Source organism: Lissotriton vulgaris, chromosome 2_1 (assembly GCF_964263255.1).
Source record: "Lissotriton vulgaris chromosome 2_1, aLisVul1.2, whole genome shotgun sequence".
Classification (NCBI taxonomy): domain Eukaryota; kingdom Metazoa; phylum Chordata; class Amphibia; order Caudata; family Salamandridae; genus Lissotriton; species Lissotriton vulgaris.
Window position 1 is genome coordinate 1,833,331,841 of NC_141687.1, and position 25,457 is coordinate 1,833,357,297.

Here is a 25,457-nt window from a genome sequence, read left to right on the forward strand (position 1 = left end):
CGAAACATTAGTCAAGCCCGACAAGGGTGCGCCAGGGAGTTTAGAGTGCATGATAGAACTCTTTGCTGCACCAGTATCCAAAAGAAAAGGTTCTACCACACCTGATGTAATCACTTCAACATAAGGTCCACTCTGGTCTACTGGACATGACACTACTCCCTCCCTTTGTCCATGGCTGTCCTAACTATCAATAAAACCAGCATTTTCGCTTCCAACATAATAATCATCAGTGTAGTACTGAGCGGACTGAACGGTCAGAACATTCTGTTGGTCAAAATAATTTATAGAATTCTGAGGGGAAAAGGAACGTTCATTCTGGGGAAACGTACCAAGTCCCCAACCCCTAGGTACTTGTTGGAAACCACCGCGACCTCTCAGACCAGACATACCATTCGCACGCTGTAGCAAGATCGGGCAACTATTCTTGAAGTGACCTTCCTCTTTACAATAAGCATACTGATTAGGGCCTAGCGGGAGTCGCGTAGCAAAAGACTCAGGCTTCTGCAACAGTTTCTAAAACTGTGGGGGTTGCTGAAACTGACGCTGATTAGGGCGAGGCGGATAAGCCTGCTGCAGAAGAACTTTCGTTTTTAATTCTCCAGTCTTCTTCTCTACTTTATCCTTCTCATCTTTATCTCTATTCTCATAGTATTGTGTATTAGCCAATATCTGGGCTGAAGAAGAAACAGCCTGTGAACTCTCAGAGTCCTTTAACTTATTAGAAAGTTCAGGAAGTAAATTAAAAACAAACTTATCTACAAACAACCTCTGACCACCTTCTGTACTCATGTCCTGACCACTATGATCAATGAATGTTTCCTCACACCTAGTGAAGAAATCAGACACACTCTCATCTTTCTTTTGTTTGCATGCTGCTAACTTGTCCCAATTCACCCGCAAAGAAGGCATCATAGTTTTCATTAAATTAATAATCCTACCAGGTAGTTCTGCAACTAAGGGTTCAGGTTTGGCACCTCCGACCTGCCGACCATCTGCAGCAGTAATATTAACCCATGTATCTCCTAACTTTGGTGTGTGATCCTCATGACGGATCTTCGTCCACAAGGGTTGAGGAACTACATTACCCATCAACATATCTATGTCAGCAAAATTCATAACACATGCATCAACTGTCTGAGACAACTCCTTGTAATAACCAGCAGGATTTTTACGGGGGTCAGGCAAGGTCTGCTTAAGAGCCAGGAGCTCAGCTCTCTTCCAAAGGACATGTACCCACACTCGCTGAAAATGAGCCGGTGCAGCCACAATACCATGGGCGGCATCAGCCAAAACTGCCTCTCTCCAAACAGGGGGAACCTCTCTCATAGGATACTGCTTCACTTTTCTCCTAACAGAAGGATCAGGTTCGAACAATGACTGAGGTGGAAGTCTAGACCTTTAAGTGATTAGTGTCTCTACCGCTTCCTCAACATCGGAACCCACTATTGTTCCTTTAGCAAATTCAGACTGAACATTAATCAATTCCAATGGAATTGAACCCAACTCATTATCTTCCCACTCCTGACGAAGGAAGGTACACATGACATCAAAAACATACCTTTGTTTTGGTGCCTCCCACTGTAGGAAGATATCCATAACCACTTGTGGACTGTACTTGGAGGCATTCGAAACCCATCTACGAGCAAGGAGATCTAACACTGCCCGCTCTTCGGGACCAGGAAGCTGACTACGTTTCTGCTTACGTTCAGAAACAGGGGTCATATTTAGTGACCCAAAGAGAGGAGACAAAAGACTAGTGACAGTCTCAGTCATTCATTGCCGAGCAGAAGGAGAAGAAGTTGACATGAGAACAGGAGACAAAGTGTTTTGAGGCAAAAGAGACGTAGGGACAGATATAGGAGAAGTCGAAGATAAAGGAGTGTAAGGCAAAGGAGTTTGAGGCAAGGCTGTTGACAAAGCTGGCGGCCCTGAAGGGGGCTGCGCCACGGAAGGAAGAACCACCTGTGAAGCAACAGGTGGCGGAACAACAACAGGGGGTTGAACGACAACAAGGGGTGCAACAACTGGAGGTAACGGAGGTGCAGTAGCACCCTGCACATAAGGGGGTGGTAATCTCAGTAGATGTGACATCAAAGGATCCTTTTCAGGATCTTCAGTCACATTTGAAAGGGGAGGTGGCAAAGCCGGGTAACATTTGTCAATGGCCATGCAATGTTGTCTATCTGACACTTCAATCGCACGATCTTCTTCATCTTCCTTAAACTGCCTAGAAGCTTGCATTAACGACATATTCCTTTCCTTCCTATCTCTCTTAGCTTGCTTAATTTCTCGCTGTTTGGCTTCCTTACGCCAAAGGCGGAAAGATTCAAACATCGCCGGCCGGCCTTTCTTCTTAAATAGCGCAACTTCTAGGTTATCTAAAACATCTGATTCCTACCATGTTGGGGCCATCGTAAAACACCATCTTTCCTTGTATAACGGACCCATACTTCACTATAGGTAATGGGACCCACACCATGCTTTGAATAGAGCTCATAGGTTGGAGTTCCAACCGGAGGTATCGGACACGAGTCCTTCAATCGGGAATCCTTATTACAACTGCAACAAAACCATTTCCTAATTTTGCCAAAACCAGGCATCTTGAGCTCGCTAGTCTTGCTTCAAACTTCAAGGGGTTATCAAAAATCATACACTCATAAATATACGAACCCCTCGGCTTCGACTATTGCAATGGCCGAATCAAAACCAAGAAACAAAACAAAGTCGTGGGAGCGACCCACTTATACTTAACCAAAATGTCTGTCACGCCACCAGAAGACCGTCTAATGTCTCGCCTTATAAATCATCACAAGAGGGTCCAAGACAGGGCGACAGTCAGGGCAGCAGTCCTTTGCAGCTGTCAGAAAGGGGAAGCCTCGCAGAAAAACCTTCGGTCCACGTCGACATGCAGGGATCAATGAAGTGGCGGCCGTCCTCCAGATTTTCCTCATGGGGCTCCTCACAATCTTCGGGCTTGGACCAGTACGGCTGAAGTCGCCCAACGTTGGGCGCCAGTTGAAGAACCGGGGTTTAACCCAGCGGCGTCAGGGACACGCCTAAGATCTTCGAGTTCACCTGTCTTGGTATTCAAAGACACGGAATACTTCTGGATGGCGTCAGAGACCAAGTTTATTAGCTGCAGCTAGTAACAGTGATCTTAGAAATACATCACGGTGTAAATTCTCAGGAGACTGCTCATTTTACTAAGGCAAGACGTCTCCTTTTATACCCAATATTCACATCATAAATGTACACCCACTGCACAAAATTCTAGCCAATAAGATACATTTTCAAACAAAGTATCACATAGCAAAAACTCAATTTACTCAAATTAAAGTTAATTATTAGGAATGTCCCAAATTCAATCTCCACGAGCCGGACAAACCTATAATTGAAAGCATAACCCATGTAATGAAGAAACATATAAAAGAAACAGTAACAGATGCTGAACAAGGTAAAGCACGTGCAAGGAAACTAAAAAGTTAACGATGTCCTGAACATTGATTGGCAATCTCAGATAAAGATCGATCAGGGAAATTGGCTTTGCGAGGTTAGTTTCAGGTGAAGAGGTCAGTTTCTTACAGCTCATTTCAGAGTCAAAAAGAAACCTAGTTAATGTATACATGAACTAAGAAGGCCAGGCCACTTCATTCGCCAAGTTATCTTTACAGGCCTACGTGAGGGCAACACAAAATGGTGGTACAGAACAAAATGGAGTCAGACTCGAGAATTACAGAACCTCACTGGGTTCAAACTGGAATGGCATGGTGAGCAAAAAAACAACGGATTTAGGCCCAGATCGCTGTACTGGGGTGAATGTATGACATTGTTCTCCATTCTGTCCATCAATTGTTGTTTTTGTATATAAAAACCCAGCAGGCCTATCAAGCAGGATTTGACATTCAAGCAGGCTTTGACACTGTAATTTCAACAGGGATGCTCACAGCCCCACCCTGCATATTCTATTAGGTTCAGAGGAGTCATCTTTGCCTAATGTGGTCAGCTTCGTGTTTGCACATTTGAAGAATTTCACACCTTGGGAGAGCAGATGCAAATATAGCCTACAAGAACTTCAGGCAGGGAAGGTAACTTGCCTTAATATTTTATAAAATCTGACTTCATCATTGAATTGGATTTTTAATACTTATTAAAAATAGTTCCATTATTTTTTTGCTAGTCCCATTCTCGAGATAAAGTATTAGGATTTTAATTTGTGCTCTTATTTTTACATAGGACAGTCTAGTCACTGTAAGGTCATGTTAACATTATATTTTTCATGTCATATTTTTAAATATCATGCACCCTGCCTTGTGTGCTCCTCCAAGGCCTACATGGGGTGGCTTATTAATACTAAATGGGGGGATGGGGGTTTCCATGTCAAAAGGGTTTATTTTCACAGGTCAAATTGCAATTTTTAGACTACCACAGTCGGCTTACAGTGGTAAGCCTGAGCCTTGTTTTACACTGTCACTGTTGTGGATGATCCAGTATGTTCTGCAGTGCACTAGAAACATTTAACTTACAGGCTCTAAATACTTTTTATAAAATATACTAGGGACTTACAGGTAAGTTAAATGTACCAATTCGGAATATGCCAATTCGGCCATGTTTAAAAGGAGAGCACAGTTACTTTACTGCTGGTTAGCAGGGGTAAACTATACAGAGTTCTAAACCCATCAAAAGACCTGGTTTAGCAAAATAAGATTCAGCGAAAGACAAAAAACCTGGGGTTGACAACACAGAAAAAGATAGATATCCTACAGTAATTATACATAGTTCTTATCATCTACAGGCATGAGAATATGTGGCTGCCTTATGTTTGTGAATCAGATTTGCTTAGAGTGGAGGAACACAGCTTTGCCTTCTGCTGAGAATGTGACCCATCTTCTCACAGCTACTTTTCTCTTTTAGGACACCGCAGATTATGTGAAGCCCATCACCTTTAACCTGGAGTATGAACTGGTTGACCCAGATGCAGGGCCCATTCTGGAAGATGGTTGGCCGACTTCTCTTCGAGTCTCTGTATGTGGTTTTCTTTTATCTTGTTTGTGTGACTGCTTCGTACACAGTCCTGTAGAGGGCATACCCCACAGCGTTTGAGAGTCAGTGTTAGAAGACTATCTGTGGAAATGACACATCAGACTGCAGGAGATTTGTCTCATAAAACTATGGGGCCCATTAGGATGTCGGACAGATTGCCCCCGCCGGGCTGGCGGTAGCCACCGCCGGCCTGGCGGGGGCAATCCGGCCGACATCCTCTCCTGAATGCCCCCTCGTCATATTAGTTTGGCTGGGGGGACCCCGGTGGACGCAAAGACCGTCTGCCGCTTTTCCGCCCCAGTCGCATTGCGCCGGGGTGGAAAAGGTTTACTATGGTGACGGTGTCTATTAGACACCGCCAGCCATATCAAGATGGGCCAGGACAAATGCCTTTCCGTGGCGGCGATGCCGCATTGGAAAGGCATGCGGTCTTCACTTTGGGGGCCCCCTGCGGACCCACAAAGTGAAGGAGGGGTGGGGGTGCACACGAGGGGTACCTGTGGTACCTCCCTGCATTTGCATAAACAAAGCGGCAGGCACCGAGTGGTGCCTGCTGCTTTGTTTATGCAAATGCGTCACAAGCATGTTTAGCATTGTGGCGGGCGGGGCTGAGTGCACCACCCACCACAATGCTAAACATGCAGGATGCGCCCGCCACAGTGGTGGGCGCATCCTAATGCCCCCCACGGGACCCCCGCCCTTATGGCAGGCGGTCCCATTCACCGATGGGATGGCGGGCGGACAAAGTCCGCCCGCTATCCTAATGTCCCCCTTAGTCTCTACCGCATTCACTAATCTAAAGTACATTTAAACGGAGCATAACTTTTATCTTTCAGTTCCATTGGAATTCATTACTTTGGCATGCTCTCTCGTGGCAGCGCTTCCTGATGCAGGATTGTTGCTGTTCCTCGTCTATCAATATTACAACTTCTAGGGTGCAACCATTCACCCTACAGGTTCTTTCGGGGCTGAGAGCTACTGATAAAGGCTCTAATTAGCAGAGATTGCAACAGAATTAACTGAGTCACAAAGATGGGACCTTGGTCAATAAACGATCTGCCTCTTGGCGTCTCTGATTTCAGGAAAAGCAAGCAAAACACTCAATGCAGAGGCGAGACTGACACATTTCCTGTATTTTGTAAACGTTTTCCTAATGAAATCACGGGGGTCAGCGTCATAAAGGACATGATACACAAAACAGGCCGTCTTAAACTTATCTTTTTGTGATGGCTATCCACAGTAGTTAGTGAAGCTTTAAGCTTAGCAAAAATTGAGTGAAATTTGTTTGGCCAAACCAAATTCTCGACTGCTACATTCCATATTAACTTCAGTCTAGAGATTTGTTTGGAAGGCCAGGGGAAGTAGTATGTAGCGAGACTGAATTAACACATTTATTAGCACCATTTTTTGAGAGAAGTAAGAAAAGTGAATGACAAATTTGAGCTTATCAGTTTTACAAGATTTCTGACAAAGTGTGCCGTCCCAGGCAAGGGCACATAGAATTAAGACATAATTTAATCAAAAATGATAGAAGTACTTCCTGTAAGCATTATTTGTGACTAAAAGGGATTAATTGCAAGTCATGTTTGCTCATCCACCATCATACAAATGTGAGGACCTGATGGAAACAGGTATTTTTTTATGTTTTAGACTATGGACGTCAAATTGAATATGCATATCATTTACATATAAATGAAATTGTGATAAAATTCATGCAGCATCAGAGCTCCATGGCAGAGATAGAAATGATAAAGAATGGGAGACAAAGAAGAACCCCCAATAGACCAGGTTCAATGATTAGCTTAAATAGCCTGCCTGAATTCTTTCAAATTCAATTTAGCAAAGTGCCTGTTCTTACACAGAGCAGTCAACTTGGTGCTACAGAAGAATCCAATAGCCGGCACTTTCGAACTTACTTGACACATCAAATAAAATCAGCATGCTGACACCACAACTACAAAGACTGTCACAATGATCTCCATGTTCACACCAGAGTGAAAACCTGCATATTATTATTCAGAATGCTATTATTTTCCACAGAAGTCTGTAGTTGAGCAGTTGCTGCTCTTTCCAGCAATCTGTTAGGTATGGTATGAATGAAACTGGCTTAAAATGGCTTTATCATAAGTGTCCACGAATTTGAGTGAACAATCCATAGCTTAGTCCATCCAATCCAGGATCCCAATCACTTTAGCCTTTGAAAATAACCAGAATAGCTAATGCTTTGAACTGTTCCAATACAGGGATCATATTCTGAATTGTCAGTTTGTGGAATGTAATGATGGGTATACGCTATGGAAATATAGTCCCTATGGCGACTATACTGGGATCACCACCAGTAGTATGAATACTCTCTGAAACCAGGGAGTGTTTTTGATAATATTCCTTTGTCTCCTATAAATAAACCGTGTCACTAAATATCAAACCTCAGGCCAGATGTACAAAATTTCCATTTGTACAAAGTGGCTGCAAATTGCGCTCTGACTTTTTGCAAATGTGATAGTATTTTACGACCAACCTATGTACAAATAGGTCAGTTCACAAAACACTGAATCGTAGTGGGTCACTGTGAATTGATGAGAGAGGTCATGAAATGCAACTCGCTACAATTGGTGGCCATGACAGGGACGCTGGGGTGAGCAGAACATCATGTCTGTGATCTCATTTTAATAAAGAAGTTAGTTTTTTTGGTGCAGCCCGTTTAACTTAAAGGAAACTGTACTACACTTTAAAAAAAGGTTATTTAAAAAAAAAACTTGTTTGAGAGCTGGTAAGGGTCCCCCCGGATCACTGCTTACTCCCCGACAACCTTTTTTTTAAAGTCACATAGAGGAAGGGTTCAAAAGGGGACTCCTTGTTATGAATGTGTTACCACCCCAACTTGGGAATTAGTAACTTCGCAATGTTTTTCAATAGATTACAGTCCCCAAAAATTGATACTCCTAAAACATATCCCTTCCAAGTACCAATTTGCTATGGGTTTTTAATCCACATTTGTGATTGGGTTTCAGAAAATAATGGGTACAGTACATAACAAGTAGCTATTTTGCAGTCGCAAACCCAGTGATTTTGAAAATCAAAGGCTTTGCCCAAAAGCTTGTCATAACTCTTATCCTATCGAAAAGAAAAACCATAATTCAGGCTGCAGTGTGGAGTCCCAGTTGTACTATTCTAGCCCAGTATACCTGGGACTTTCTCTACTCATAAATTGCAAAAAGCCCAGAATATTGTGTCATGGTTTACTATGGGTGAGCATGGATACCAAACTTTGTGGACTCCTCAGCTTAACTATCCAACAGATACTCACTATGAGTTCATGCACACTATGCATATAGGATACTGGACACAGAGATCAAAGTACCTTTCAATGTCTTCAGACTCTTTCAGCCAGCTATATTTTGGAAGCGTGGTACTCTCTTTAGACTACAGTCATTTCCAGCAAACAATGTTTGTGTAAGAAGAAGCTAACAATCTTTGGCTGGAATCAGTCTTTGGAACAGCCTGCTGTTGACCATTCGCCAAATACAATATCGTTTACATTACTGAAAGAAAGAAACAGTTCAATAACGTTTTACAAAGGCCTTTATTACATCTCTTAAAACAATGAGTAACTTAATCGGAGTATTCCAGGAGTGTTCAATCTGTGGTAGCAGGCTCATGAAGAAGCTCTTGGCACGTGTGCCTTGCTTTAGAATTTTATTTTTATGCTACACTACTTGAAATCTAATTACATCAAGTACAGGATGTATCGCGTGGCTGATGCTGATTTAGATTTCAGTGATGCAAGTATAATGAGAGGCATTAAAGCTTCAGTATGAGGGAAGTTTCACTTTATATCATTCCATTCACCATATGTCGTGCTCCTATTTTATACGTTGATTTTGATATTTACATTTTACTTCTTACTATTTTGCAGATAGTAAAATTGATATTGTCCAACGGCTAATGAGCCCCCATAGATGTACATATTCCCACATAGACTTTCTTAGTCCTAAAATAGAATCTAATTTCAAACACCCGCATTTAGCACTTGAAGTATTTAGCTTTAGTATGAAAGTAACTTGCACTTTTCAACCCCATCCAGTGGATGTATCAATATTTAAAGGATGAGAAACTATAATTTTTTTCCAGCTGCAAAATTACTATATCAAGTAACTTCTTACATACTCACCTAGTGGAATTACATAAACCCAACAAATTTACATATCCCACATAGATCTAGTTTACCCACAGGAGAAGACATTATTCACATCCACAAAGAAGGCATCATCCACATACATACATGTGAATATTTTCTTTGGACTTGCATAATCCTCACAGACCTACATATTTGGTTATACTAATATATTCCACAAACATTCAAGACAGACATAATTGCATATCTCTCACAGCCTTAAATATACCACGTGGATGCATGGAGGGAGATCTTTGCCTAAATGAGGTTCTGAACATACTCAGTCCAATAACATCTCTTACGTTTCTTATGCCATGCAGGTGCCCTTCTGGAACGGCTGCAATGAGGAGGAGCACTGCGTCCCCGATCTGGTGATGGATGCCAAGAATGATATCCCCACTGCAATGTGAGTACCCAAGCACTTGCTACCAGGTGTGTCAAATTCCGCTCTTTTGGGATCAGCAGTGTGATAAACCACCATCTAAGGATCAGCACTGCGAGTTTTACCCTTTGGGAGTCACTTTTGAGCCCTCTTCCCATTTTCAGTCTAGTAGACACTTAACCTAGCATGTCCAGAAACACCTATGCTTTTTTAGTCTCATCAAACTTTTGTAATCAGGAATCGGAGTACCCATCATGCTAGGTTCCCCAAATTCATGGGGTCTGAAGTGTGAGAACCCTCCTTTCTATTTTGAGCATTGTGAGAATCGACCCCACTCCCTTCCCCGGGTTCAGCAGTATGAGTGCCAACCACCTCCCGGGCCCAGCAGTGTGAGCACTAACCCTCACTGACCCAGCAGTGTGATGTTTCTCCTGTAGAGTATTCTTCCTAAAGTTCTATACAACACAGTCTTGTTGAATTATATATGTTATTAAATTGCTATTCCTAGCTTCTAAAAGTTGACTCAAATAGTACATACAGATTGGCGAATTATGGAAAATCTCCAGTATATGGCTATGAACTGTTAAAGACGCAATTCGATGCTAGAACAAAAAATATCTTTTAGTCCAAGTTTTTCCCCCCCCAAGAAGTCTGCATCCTCAAAATTTCATAGCCATATACTCGATAATTCCTCAATCTGCAGGTGCTATTTGTGTTAACTTCTGGAAGCTGGAAATTACAATTTAAGAGCACATTAATGAAGATGGCTGTGCTGTATAGAACTTTAGGAAGAATACCCTACAGGAGAAAAATTGTTACAACGGTGGGGGAGACCACCACAGCTGGCCCTTTACACCATGTTAGCATGGCAAAACTGCAGTCACATGTGGGAGTCCTTCAGACTGTAGCACATTGTACAGCAGATTAGACACCATTTACTCTGGTGTGGGACCTGCCAGGTAAGGTGCCCTTTCGTGATGGGGCTTGCAGCAGCTTTGCCACTGGGAACACTGCCTCCCAGTGGTCCAGAGAGGAGGTTGGCCAGGACGTCCTTATTTTTGACAGATAACCCACCTACCTCCTCTAACTCAGGACTTAAATGTAAATCATTATTATAAATCACATCGAGGAAATAATATCAGTAAACCAACAAATGTATTGATTATATGTCTAAATACCTCATGATGATTAAACATTACCTTAAGTGATCAATCACGCCATTATAAAGCAAATCCATGCCCACCAAGTCTGACTTGAACATATTTAAATTAAAAGAGATACATTTAATAGCTGAGAAGATAAAACATTTCTAAGGACTGTAATTCGTACAAAAAAGTGTAATAAGTACATACAACTAATTTATAAGAGTATCCCATTTTACCATCGGTATGGGCAACATGAACCAGACATAGCTACTACTAGAAAGTAAATACATTCTGTGCTTAGTGGGAAGGAAAAGGTTCACATCCAGTCACTTCTCCATCTGTTGCCAAGCGACTAAAATGCTAACAAGTGTGAGTGATGTTAATTAATTTTGTGCAGCGCAGGTTCACCAATGATTTCTCGGCGCTTCAAAGGATGCATCAAAAGAATGCTATATGACACAATTAATCGCATAAGTAGGCTTGTTTGAAAAGCCAACTCTTCAGATTTTTCCTGAAAGAGCGAAATTACTTACTACTCATGGTATTCACAGAATGCACTTACGACTGACCTAAGTTTACGTCTGCACTCGGGCCTGAATTGCCGCACCCGGAGTGTAAGCTCCACACTCGGAGTGGAATTTCCACCATCGGGCCAGAATATCCGCTTCTGGGCTGGAATACCCACAATTTGGTGTTAATTGACTATATCTGATGCATTGTGGGTATTCCCGCCTGGAAGCGGAGATTCTGGCCCGATGGTGGAAATTCTCCTCCAGATGTGGAGCTTCCACTCCTCGTGCGGAGTTTACACTCAGAGTGTGGCAATTCCGGTCCAAGTGCGGACGTAAACTTAGGACAGTCGTAAGTGCATTCTGTGAATACCGTGAGTAGTAAGTTTAGGATTTTGTCATAAGTTAGTTCTGTGAATCGGGCCCCCTGTGCTCATCTCTAAATTAAAAGAAAAACAGCGCCACCATGTGGTGGACTGTCACTGGAGCCAGTGCTCACAATTAAGTGCCGGTGTCAAGCACCGGAAACCACCAGAACAAATGAGGCACTCCCTATTGAACTTTTTTTGTTAGGAACTGAGGGCCCTCACTAGAGAGAGCTTTAAAAATCAGACAACATATTTTGAATCTAATTCTCAGTTCCATTGCCAGCCAGTGAAGGGACCTTATTCGAGCGGTAATGTGGGAATTCCTCAGTAGTCTATAAGTCAGCCTGCATGCTTGGTTCTAGATAGCCTGCAGTCTGGGGATCCTGATCATTGGAAGGCCGATATATATAGAGTTTGCGTAGTCCAGTCTGAATATGACGAAGGCCATTATTAATGTTTTTAGATCGTCTTGAGTGAGGAACATAGGTATCTTTTTATCCATCTAGAGACAGTTTCTAGATTCAGGAGAAGCTGTCCTGAAAAGCCTCTGTTTTCATTGGTGTTTGTTCTAAAGATCTATTTTGTTGTTTTCCATGTGTTGCAAATTCTGTACCATTCTGGGTACTCGGTGTAGTTCTGCTCATAACTCATAGGGTGTCCTTTTGACGGATGGACAACACTGAATTAAAGTTGGACACATAGAAAATGGCCTTTAATTAGCATCAACTTGCATACAAATTATCACTTTAAAGAAAAAGTCAATCATCGGATGTTCTTTGAAAGCCAATGAGCCGCCTGCATTGGCTATGAAGAGGGCCTTTACTGCTGTTAGGCCAGAATCAAATTATTCAGAAAAAGAGACCTGATGTTTCTCTCTTTTGCACAAGCCCTTATGGGGAAAACGATTCCCACTGTGGTTTTTGTCCGCTGTTGCCTTTTGGAAAGTTACAGCACAATTCTACCAGAGGGATGTAGCATTCACGAAGCTCTATATAATATCATAATAGTAATTATGATATGGTTCTATTATGATCAAAATAACTTTATTGGACGTTTGCAAACCAGCTATTGATGAAAAACGGTAGAAAGGAATATCCAGCCAGGACTAATATTTGGATCCAAAAAGATACGAGTGACATAGAATGTTAACATAAATGTCTTTCTTGGGTACAATGCAGTGGTTTAAACACCCGTATTCCACAAGGATGATGCCATACCAGTACAATATGTTTCATATTTCAGAGAATAACAAAATGTCTCGTGAAGCCCTGCTTCATGAAGTGGGAGGCAAAGCCTGATTTCCTTCCTGGAAACTAATTATCCTCTAACAACAGCAGTGCATTTAGATAATGACAGCCCTAAAGCATTCTACAGAGCTTTATAATGATCCATTCTTCAGTCAACATTATATTCATGAATGGAAAGAAAACGTGAATGGTCCTATTCCAGTCAGTGCACCTTGATAGCAGCATCACGCAGAGAAAAACATGGGCAATGTCTTCTTCCTTCAAGAGCAGGGGTTGCCAAACAGTGGGTGGCCAGCCCATTTCTGGTGGGTCACGAGAGAGCAAAGCCTTTACATTGTGTATTAATATTGTCCACTTTGCTGTTCCTCAGATGTCAACGTTTTGAAAGCGAACTATGTGACATTCCTGCTGAGGTGAAAGAAAAGACTATAAGATGTTGTTTTGTATAACACACAACAACATGTAAATACCTGTAAATGAACTGTACCCTTATTTCAGAACATCCTAGTAATAAGGAAAGAAAATGAAGTCCATTTTTTATGATTCTAAAGTGTGGTGGAAACAACATTTTGATAGGCTCAAAACAAATCAAGACACTTTTACTTCGTGATGCGCAAATGATAAACCCAATTTCAACGTCATCGTTTGTGTGCTCTAGAGGTTTAATGATACAACTGTATGTCTGTGCAGATGTAGTGGCCATGATACCGACAGAGCGCTACTGCACTATGTTTTAGTAATATATTGGTGACAATGTGCTTCAAAATGCACCACCAGTTACATACTAGGGGGCCCATTAGGATGTCGGGCGGATTGCCCCCGCCAGGCTGGCGGTAGCCACCGCCGGCCTGGCGGGGGCAATCCGCCCGACATCCTCACGAGAATTCCCCCCGCCATATTAGAATGGCATGGGGACCGCGGCGGACGGAAAGACCGTCCGCCGCTTTTCCGCCCCGGTCACAAGGTGACCAGAGCGGAAAAGGGTTTCTATGGTGGCGGTGTCTGTCAGACACCGCCTGCCATATTAGGATGCCTTATTACTAATGCCGTTCCGTGGTGGCAATGCCTCCACGGAAAGGCAGGCGGTCTTCACTCTGGGGGCACCCTGTGGGCCCCCAGAGTGAAGGGGGGGTGGGGGTTGCACACGGGGGGTACCTGTGGTACCCCCCTTCATTTGCATAAACAAAGCGGCAGGCATCGCGCGGTGCCTGCCGCTTTGTTTATGCAAATGCATTTATGCATTAATGGCATTGTGGCGGGCGGTGCAGAGAGCACCGCCCGCCACAATGCTATTAATGCAGAATGTGCCCGCCACTGTGGCGGGCACATCCTAATACCCCCCACAGGACCCCTCCTCTAATGACGGGCGATCCCGAATTCCGACAGGATGGTGGGCGGACAAAGTCAGCCCGTCATCCTAATGAGCCCCTAAATCATTACCCCTCACCTGGTGAGCACATTTGCTACACTTGGTGTGAAATTAGGATTTTTCACAATCCCTATTGCTTAATTGATGTAACATTGATGTAAACACATCCACTCTAAGAATTGTTCCAGCACCACTGGTGCAAAGGTGCTAAACTGTGTGCCTAAGTCCAGTTTTAAAAGAAACCATTGCAGGTATTCCCATGCAGACTCCACTCCGGGTGAACTTTCCAGGAATTTGAGCAACTGTTTTTTTTCTATTTCACAAAGCCATTTCAACAGAGGATTTGCCCACTATACAGGATCATACACAATGATCCCACTATTGTATGACTGCCACACATACACTGAGAAATGTGGATGTGGCCTAACTAGCAGAGCTGCTGACTTTGGGTCTTGGGAACCAGGTTTGAGTCCCGGCATTAGCTCAGGGCAAAATACTCAGTCTGTCATTATTAAAATGAAACTGACCTCATGTAATTTGATATTCCTGTAAAGCACTCCAATGCTTTCAAGAAGTGCTCATGATATATAAAATTGTGTGTTTGTGTATATATATATATACATATATATATATATATATATATATATATATATATATATATATATATATATATATATAAATTCAATTTTCTCCTTGCAGAGAGGTTTGTTCCTCGTGCACTCCCGTGTGTCATAAAGTTCAAACCACACCGGTTTTTTAGGTCGATTGTAAATTTTATTCAAGCAACCAGCTACGGAGACCTTGCTCACAGGTTAACTGACTCGACTTGTTTGTAGCATTTAAATAAATTGAAAAAAATCATAAGAAGTTACATCACTTCCTGTGTCTCACACAGGCCTTATGGGACATGTAGTTCAAAAGGTCGTTTATGACTATATCCATACCAAACAATACATTTGTTCAAATTAGTTGCATATTTCCAATGTGTAAACAATGATTAAGCCCTCCAGTGGGCATTTAAACTAAACTGCGAGTCCGTACCAATAGTTAGCACACATTTGTAATAATTTAAAGCAATTTGACCTTAATGTTAAACAAAATTAAACAAAAATAAAGCCCTCTAGTGGGCATGAACGCTCAGCACATATTAGGCCCACCTATCTGTTAGTATTAAGTGCTAATTTGGTCGGAAGGCTCTGACCACATCTTTCAAATTATATCAGGGTTATTATAACATGTCCTGAAATGAGGGAAAAGATAAGGAGTGAGAGTTTCAACAATTTGGTGCAGATTAAAAATAGGCAGGGTAGGTATCAGTTGTTTCTGATGAATGTTTGTATGCAGTTTTTAAAGGTGGCAATGTAGTTCTTCGTCCTGATTGTACCCATAGGGGCTCAGAGTTCGGAAGTTCATAATATGTTTTGATTCTTTCTGTCTCATCACTTTTTCACGGTCTCCACCTCTTTGATTGGATCCAACACTTTAAATTCCATAAAAGATTAGAGCTTTCCAATCTCCCTTATGTTCCTTCTCCATATGTTTTGCCATTGCCATTGAATTCATATATACATATATATATATATATATATATAATATATATACGTACAATAAAGCACTGGGTCTCATTTTAAGACAAAAATGGATATGAGGCCTTACCCCTTACTCTGCTTCAGAAGGGTTTTTTCAAATTTGCTAAAATCACTGGTATCAACACCAAGATTTTCAGAAGCCTTGTGATTTCACTGAACAGATACTCTGAAAAGTTTTCAAGCTCCAGTGCAGTTCACCATCTGTCACTTTTATGGGCAGATCAATATCTTGCCCACGGTCCTATAAAGACATATCGAAGTGCGTGGTCAAGGTTGTGACATTTACAAACAGTTTCTGTTAGAGAGGAATGCAAAACATTGTAAGGAGTATTTTCTTTTGTTATTTATTTATTTATTTATTTATTTATGTATTTATTTATTTTTAAGTATGGCTACTATAACATTAAAAACAATCACCCGCGCCTCATGTCTGTTAAAGCTAGGTGGGTCTTGAAAGTTTGTAGTTCTGAAAAGTGGATCCTGGCGCTAAAAAGTTTGGGAAGCACTTCTTCTAGAGACATAAGTTCAGATGTACGAAGCTATTGAGTATTTCTTAACTAAGCAAATTGCTTTATCAGCCCATTAAGAAATGCTAAACAGCCTTTTGGCATGTACAAAGGCCGTTTTGGAATCTACCAGTAGGAATCGCATTTTGTGACACCCATGTAGGAACTCGCAAATAGAGATTTCCGATTTGCGATTCCATTTGCACATGTACAAAGGATTTCCTAAATGCAAATTGGACATTTAGGAAATGGTATTACCACTGACTCAAAGTCGATGGTAACCATGTGCAATTTAAAAAAGCACTCCAAAATGTTTTTTTCTTCAACGTGCAATAAAGCGCACACATTCCCCTAGGGCATTTGTGCACTTTGCATGTGCACCACTTTTTTTGCGGTGCAGCAAGCGGGATCTTAGGCTGAACATCACCCTTCCATTAGCATTTCCTAATTTGTGATTTCCTATTAGAGAATCGCAAATTAGGAGTAGGAACTAATGGTTTGTTATTACTAATAAAGATTCCTACTCTGAACCCGTGATCAAGGTCTTGGATAGACTGAAACGTGTTGGACTGCATTGTTTTGTCTGCGAAAATGTTGCTGCCAAGGAAATAAAAGGTATTGGAGAACAACAGTACCCGTGAGTGCGAGTGGATTTGTTCCGATGGGAATATCCAGGAAAAATCTCCTTGCTAAAAAGATATATATATGTGATAGCGACTGTTTACATCTTTTTTGATTGCTAATAAATCCACACATAATTAATTATGCTGACATTGCTTTGTAACTGTGTGGCATGGTTCCCCCAATGTGTATTAGATATGTGAATATGTGCTCACATGCTTAGCAATGACTGAATTCCTAACATGACATTGTAATACTATCATACAGTTTAAGTATATTACACACAATGTTTTAAAATCAATGTTTAAAACTGAATAGAAAAAGTTATATCAAAACTCCTCACCCCTACTTCCAAGCTTTTTCTCTACCTATATAACCCACTTTAGTACTCTGAACTGCTGCACACTCAGCTTTATAACACTCCTAAATGTTTTAAAAAATAAATAAGCAGTTGCGGCTTGCGGGTGTGGGAAATGGGGTTAAAAAAAACAACAGTAACAGGAACCATGCATATTCCCTCCACTCTGCCAATCACAACGCTGAAATGGCAGCATTGTGATTGGTGCGGACAGCGCCCAGCAGGTCGCCTGTAGGGGGGCCAATTTCTCTCTATAGGCTGCATGCAGCCTGCACAGAGAAAATGTACAGTGCGCATGACTGGTTTAGTCATGTAGATGACCGACCACACACTCAGGGTCCACAACAGTGGGCAAGTCATTCCTCCCAGGCCGCCCGCCCCCAACCAGGCATACCCTCCTGCTGACCCCCAACCAGGCATACCCTGTCATCTGCTTTCTCGCAGTGTGAGAAGCAGAAACATAAAATGGTAATGGAGGAGCCGCCCCTGTAAATAAGTGATCCATAGCCAACAAGAACCAGTCCCAGGAAATTTGTTCCATGTGTGTTGGAAAGTGTTTCATTCATCTATTATTTAAGGAGTATTCTAAAGCACTCATTGTCACTTTTTGGTTCCTTTCGACGCTTGACAATGAAAAGTACAATTTGCTGGTGGGATCAAAGATCAAAGTACAGTAAGATGTTAACCATCCACTAAATACTTTACTTAGAAGCTTTTTTAGTCTGAAAAGTTTGAGCAGTGAAAAAATATCAACGTGTGGGATCTATAAACTTTTCCCTTTGCTGTCTTCTTTTTGACTGGCTTTTTCAATTAATTTTGAATCAGTTTCAAAGTCAAGGCTATGTCTGTGAAACAGGGGTACATTTGTCTTGTCAGATAAAGGGATATCAGCACGATGTGGCATTTCATGCAATAAGAAGCCAGTACTAGGTCTGTGTGTGATTTAGTGTTCACTGCTGTCACCCACCGCCGCCTGGTCTCCGGGAATGAAGTTGGGTGAAGTGCATGACTGGTGGTCTGTTCTTTTTGCTGCAAACGTGATGCCACGCAGTGTGTGTGCTGTGCTCATTTAAAGTGTTTATGAGAGATAGATCACGATTCGAGCAGCTTTAATTTATCTGAAAAGTAATTGAGCTCTTCTTTGTCCTATTTTGCACTGTGATTCATGGCCGCTGAGTGTTTTCTTGGGGTTGCCTAGGTATCACTTAATAGATAAAAAGTTGTGTGTTCATGTCTTTCAAAAAGCAAGGTGTATTTTTAGTTAATTATCTGTGTGGACAGGGAATTTCACGTCCCGCAGGCTTCCGCTGAGAAAGCACACCCTTGTTGTGTCATTGAGGTTCTTCTGTTTGATGGAAGCTTGTGTGTCAACTGTGTAGCTGTAATCTGACAGCCAAAAGAATTGAATTAGGCCAGACAAAGGGCTCCGATAGATGCTGAAAAGAAGGGATGATATGGTTGAGCTCTGGGGGCACCGATTCTCAAGTGGTAGGGTTTGTAGGTGAACAGTGGGAATGGGATTCTGCAGCTCTGGTTGGATAGGAAGCCAGACGTCCACTCAACAGCGTTTCCCTGGATGCCCACATTCTCCAGGGTGGTCACTAATGGTGGTCGGTGGACCGTGTCGAAAGCAGCAGAGAGGTCCAGCAGGACACTAGTAAAACATAATAGTAACTAAAATTAAGTATCAATTAAACTCTGCCTGATGATTGTTCACAATAGATATAAAAGGATGTTGAGGAGATTCCTTGTTTTGCAGTCACTGTTGTCCACATCGAATACGTGTTTTCCCCAAAATGTACGCTCACTTCCTAACAATCCACTCACCTTTAATTACACTCACTTTCCTCTCCACACAAGTCAATAATTTCTGGATTTCGGTGCTATAGAGAGAGAAAGGATAGAAGGTGAGATCAGTGATAATGTTAAGGGTCACAATGTATTAAACTCACAAGTGTCAACATATATGTTGGCCCTGCTGGGTTCAAAATCGTGATTTACAGGTCTTGCCATAAGGTTCACTGTGACATGATGCTGTTCCATATAGAACCCATCCTGATAACATCTCAGTCACTTACAGGTGATCTTCCTTGACAATTTCCCAAACTCACAAGGTGAGACTTCACTTGAGACAGAGACAGCCCCCCATTCCACAACTGAGAAGAAACCCAACCTCCCCCAACCACTAAATAGACACAGCCCAGCCTCTCGCTCTTCTCAACCACAATCACCTCTTTCTGTGTGCGAAAGAAGCGTCCACTTCTGATGCCCATGCGGTATGTGGTATGTGTTCTGTCTTCATGGTGGATCTTGCACTCCTGATATCCATGTAATACATGTCCTCTGTATGTTGCTAAAGCTTTGATGAATGTATCCAGTATACAAAAGTCAAAAAGACTTGTATAGCCAGTGCTTGTTTTATGTATGTGACTGCCAAAAGTTTGAAGGAACAGCTCTTCCAGAAGGCTTCCGTGATTATTTAGCCAAAGCCATGGCAGCATCTGTTCCAAAAATACATCCATGTCGAGGAGATATGCAGAGCAGCCACGTGAGCCGCTCTCTGTGCCTGCTGTAAGAATTACTCACAGGAAAACAGCTCCAAAGCAGATGTTCACTTTGGCATCATCTGTCCCCTCGAAGTCTGACTTGGTTGAGCTATCAGCCCAGTCCTTGTCTATTCTTCTTAGCAATTGTATCTTGTAAAGCAGCAATAGAAGAGATCCCGAACAGTGCAGTCCTAAGCGACCATGGGCCTGATCACAAGCTGTGAGGAGAAGAAAGCACAAGTGGAGTTATAATGTGCACAATTATGACATGGCCGGATGGAACTGATTTTACTGGCCAGAAAAAACAATCGATAACATCACTTTCTCAAAGAATTGCATTGCAGGCCAGTCCCAGCTCCCGGCCACCACCCAACCCTCAGCCAAGGCTAGCATGTCATGCTGCCTCGTGCCAGGAGATATCTTTGTCTTCCTTCGCTCTCTCCCACCAATCACGGGTGCCCTCTCACACATTTAAAACCCGCTCAGCGCAGTTGGCGAATGAGTGTTAAACCACATGGCTTTCCCGCCCAGTAAATCTAGGTATCCACAGTTCGTTCCCAATGGATTCGGTGGCACGCTTGTGTAGCGCTCTGTGTGAATAGCACAGGAGCTTTAACTTGGCTCTTTGGCGCACAGGCAGCCAATGGAGCTCCCTCAATCATTTGATGCCGAGCTGCATTTGTTTTGATTGCAGACAAGCTTAGCGGCTGCATTCTGGATCACCTGCAGACGGGAAAAAAGTAGTCTGGCAAGGCCACATGGAGCGCATTCCCATAATCCAATTTAGTAGAAAGTAAGGCCTGGGTAATGCTTTTCCTACAGTTCAGGGGGATCCATGGGAAGATTCTTCTTGGTAGCTTTAGCATGGCAAAGCTTTTTCTGCACAGTGCTCGGACTTTTGTGTGGAGATGCCTGTCAGAAATGGTAATTCCATCAACCCAAAATACCCGCACATATTTACTCCTAACTCATAATCAGGCTCTGTGCATTTTTAGGTGAAAGTCTTCACCATATGTCATAAACGAATTTCGTAGCGCGAGCTGCATCGCATTTTGCGATGCAGGGCACGCTACGAAATTTGTTTTATTAATTCAATTATTTACTTACCTCCAATTATCCATATGCCGGTTTTTAGCACCCGCCACCCTGTCCCTCCCCTGCCCCGCCTCTCTGCCCCACCGCAACTCCCTACACAAGCCGTGACAGGTCGTGTGCAGAAGGACAATGGACCAAACTGAGCAGACACAATATGTGGTGGGTCTCCCCCCATCCCTAGTCTCTCAGTGCGACAGTGAGCCTATTGGGAGTGGCTATGCTCTTTTTGAGCATCACAGCCAGCATTAATGTTACCTGGGGGTGAGGTTAAAGGGGGCTGTAAAGGGAGACACATTACGAGCGGTGGCCATCTAAGATGCTCTACTTTTGTCTCCAGCAGCACGCAGATGAGCCCCCGGTGCCAGCTGCCACCTTGTCATCTTAAAAACTGGGAGGGGACTCCAGTTCACCATTGAACAAAAATAGAAAATAACACAAACTGCCAAAATGAGAAAAAAAGGAAAAATATGTGACTACACAAAACAAGTGTTTTTTTTTTAAACGTTACTGTGAAAAATGTTAATTTCACGACAAAATGACAAAGGGAGGGGAGAATAGACATGGCAGGAGAGTGACAAAATGGATTGACCGAGAAGTGCAATGTGAAGAGAGACAAAAAGAGAAAGAGAATGGAGAAGAATGACAATGTGAGAATGGGAAAAGGAAATTGAGGGAGCAGAAAAAGGAAAGGTAGAGGGGGGGAAACATCATTTACCACGAAGGCATTACCACTAATAACCTTTACCACGTGACACTTACCACGCAAACTTCTTTACAACGAGGGTGCCTTCCACGACGTCTTTACCACGGGCTGGGGGGAGACGTGGTATTCCTTCAAGTCGTTCTGCGTGGGCTTGGGGGGGCGGGGGGGGCTCGGAGGGGGGCTGGGGGGGGGGTCTCCCCCCCAAAAAACAAACAAAGGAGCGGATTACTTAAATTTAAAAAAACGAACTTCAGTACCACCGAAGAAAAAGGAAAGTGCCTCCCCCAAAGACGTGCCGTGTACGTCAAAAAAGCAGTCCTTTTTTTATTTTGGTATACGTGTTTTGACGCTTGTTTCCATGGAGGATGGAAGTAAGGGCTCGTAGAGAAAGACGTGCAGGTAAGACGTTTCTACGCGTAGTAAAATCCTACGTTGTAAATACCAGCGTGGTAAAGCCACTTGCGATGTAAAATTCGCGTGGTAAAGCCATGCGTGGTAATTGAAATCGTGGTATAATCATATATTCGTAGAGGGGATAAGAATGTAAGAGATGCAGATAAATGGAGGGAGGAAGAAGAAGTGATGAGACAGTGGAGAGAAGGGCAGAATTTGGTAAAGATAGAGAGAAAGCTGGAAAGTGAAAGCGGAGATGAAGATGTTATGAGATTTGCAAAGCAGACGACTACACAAATGAGTGTCTCAGGGGTGACTTTATGGCAATCTGCACAATCCCAATTATTCCGGTTGAAACATCCAGGCTTTTCGTTTTTTTTTAAAGATTGTTTTCTTACCTGTTAAGCGTAATTCCAGAGGCAGATTGGTCCAGGTAACTGACCCAAGACAGGAGAAAGACCTGCCTCCACTTTTCACTCGATAAATCTTAGGGATCTTCACCAGAGAAAAGGGAGACAGGAAAGTGGTAGAGGATGCAGCATAACAGCTAGAGCTGCTGGTTTTGGAATTTGCGAACCAGGTTAAAGTCTCAGTGGCTCAACATTCTGTGTTTCTGGGCAAATCACTTAGGGGCATATTATCAAGGGGGTTTATCTCCGCTTTTTTGGCTTTAAAAGCCAAGAAAGCGGAGATAAAATTATCTCCCTATTACCTAGCTGTCGCTAACACCAGTTAGCGACAGCAAGTAGGAGATAGCGACCATCTTGGGCCCCACTTTGCATGTCAGGGATATTTATCACTAATGACATGCAAAGTGGGTGTGCCAAGATGTTAGCGGCTGGAAACAGTCACTAACATCGCTATCTCCTATTACCAACTTTTGGAGATATTCGCGCTAAGCGCGAATATCTCCAAAAGCTAACACCTGCCCTGAGCAGTTCTTAGCCATGTTATCCAATGGGAGGTGGATAACATGGCTAAGAGCATTAGCTCGGTAATGCATGAATATCGCTGACTTTTCAGCAATATTCATGCATTGCGGCCGTTTTTGATCGCATTTAATACCAAGGTTTATCTGCGATAAAAATCGCCGCAGCTCAGCTGTAAATTTTTGTCTCTAACCAAGCAATAGCGATAATTATCGCTATTGCTTGGTATTATGCCCCTTAGTCTCCCTGTGCCTCAAAAAAATATGAATGTGTTCCTGTGCAATGTATCTGGTGCTCATATAAAGCACTCCAATACCTTTGGGTAGTTTGCACTATATAAAACCGCAACAACAAAAAAGTGAATGACGAAGGAAATGATGGTCTATGAGAAAAAGGGAAGGATACTACCTCAAATGCGCAATCCAAATTATCTCCCTCAGTCTAAGGCTCAGTTTAGAGGTTATTGGCATTCCAGGAGGTTGTGCTAAATGTAGAGTACAATCCACCAGTGGAGTTTTTAACATTGAAGATGATGGACTTGTAAAGGAAATTCCACCTAGGAATTCTCCTTTGGCATAAGTGCTGCCTCCAGGAACATGAGGCACAGGACGAGTTTCCGTCACTGTCTGCTGCAAAGCAATAAAGGAGACACATAAGAATATAACATTGGGTATAGTACAAAGAATTCAAGGGACAGGGGAGAAAAGGAAAGGTTTGCAAGACGAGAAAAACATATAAAAATTGTTGAAGAAAGAGCTCACAGGGGAGACAGGAGTGGGAGAGAGATGGGGATTTGTAGACAGAGATAAAGAAAGCAAAAGAGAGAGGGAAATGAGAGAGACTGAGTGAAGTACATATGTAGATTGAGATACACCAAGGAGAGTAAAAGCAGTAGAGTATGAGAGAAAAGGGAAGAACTAGAGAGAAGGGCAAAAAAGTGATAGGGAGAATGAGAGTTGCACACAGCAAGTAAGAAAGAGGTATAGGGAGGGAGAAAGGCCTTTGAGTGAATTTCTGCAGCTTTTCCAGATTCTTATGAAGTCTCTCCCCACAATGCAAAGGACATCAAGTACAAAGCTGTATTCAATCCCTGATGACATTGCTTGCAGAGAGGCTCCTGAGTGATAACCAAAAGAGGAAGACCCCAGGTTCCTTGAGGGTGTACAGAAGCCTCCAGACACAAAGGATGCTCATGGTTCACTGACTCATGGCCTGATATAATACAGGATATTCCGGGATGTTTTGGGGAGGGGGGTAAAGAGCACAGACAAACAGACCAATAAGTAACTAATAAATTCAGGCACCCAAGGGGGAGAAATGTATAGGCCTGAAGAAGAGACCTGTGGGTGAGTTGCATTGGAATAATGGTGTGTCTATTCTTGGCCAATGCTACTGACCGATAGAGCTTAGGAAGCTTAATTGATCAGATATGTCTCCCAAAATTACTCCCGATACTTAGCAAAGTTTCATGAAAGGTCATTGTCCACAAATGTGGACCACTTTTTTGGACCACTTTTTTCTTCGGTGACCGAGCCTAATTTTGTTCTCAATCAGAACCTGTCCCCAGGCCCAACTCAAATTGAACTGGATTGTCCAGATTACGAGTGGCACATGAATTCTGACGGGCCCGGTAACATTCAAAGGGTCCATCAGAATTGCAAAATGTGTTTCACATGGAAATTTAGAAAGCACTTTAAAGGCAAGGTGGGAAAGGAGTTTAAGTATTGTGGTTTTCCTTTTCTTCTCCGTGTGACATCACCAAAAATGAAGATTCCAGAATGAGCGATGATATTGGGAAAAGGATTCACCAATAACCATGCATTTTACTGGGAATATCCTTCCATTAAAAACATATATGTCTCTGATGCAAAAGCGAGCATATTTTGGGCATGGTTACGTACGGGTGAAATGGCTTTGAGAGGGTTAAATCATATGCGTGAGGCGCACACATCTGCCAGTCAGATATTTAAACTCTATAAGTCCCTTTATAACATAACAACACAGTTGTCAGAAGATTACTGAATGTTTTCCAATTTAATTTTTCCGATTCTGTGTGATTTTTTCCATTATTTGTCTCCATTCTAGCCCACGCTACCGACATATGCAAGCAATTCACACCATGCTCTGTCTGTGGGTCCCAAAAGAAAGAAAATAACTTCCACAAACATGAGAGCGTCTGCAGCACAAGGTCATAGCCAGGGGGCTGGAAGGGACCAGAACAGTCTCCATTTTTTCTGGTCCCCCTAAATAAGAACCACACGTTGTCGTTGATGTGTTTGCCGTTTCTTTTACACCCTTGCCTCATGCGTGGGTGAATGCAAGCTGGGGATTTTCATTGGCAATAACTAGAGCCCTGCCTGGTTCAATCCTGAATAACAAATCCAGTATTTCACTCAGGCAGACAGATACATTTGGAGAGGCCGAGGCAAGACGCACAGGCCCAACACATGCGAAGCAGCTGCAAGATTCATCACTATCCTCAG

The 25,457-nt window shown here is 42.6% G+C and overlaps 1 protein-coding gene across 4 annotated transcripts in view; it reads left to right on the top strand.

The window, feature by feature from the left end:
* The window catches only part of ITGA11 (integrin subunit alpha 11), a 592,938-nt gene that overhangs the window by 423,914 nt on the left and 143,567 nt on the right, over positions 1 to 25,457 (top strand). For all 4 annotated transcript variants that reach the window (XM_086957973.1, XM_086957974.1, XM_086957976.1 and 1 more), the window contains 2 exons: positions 4,912 to 5,022; positions 9,535 to 9,620. In XM_086957973.1, the coding sequence (XP_086814099.1) occupies positions 4,912 to 5,022; positions 9,535 to 9,620 (197 nt within the window). The remainder of the gene's footprint in view (positions 1 to 4,911; positions 5,023 to 9,534; positions 9,621 to 25,457) is intronic.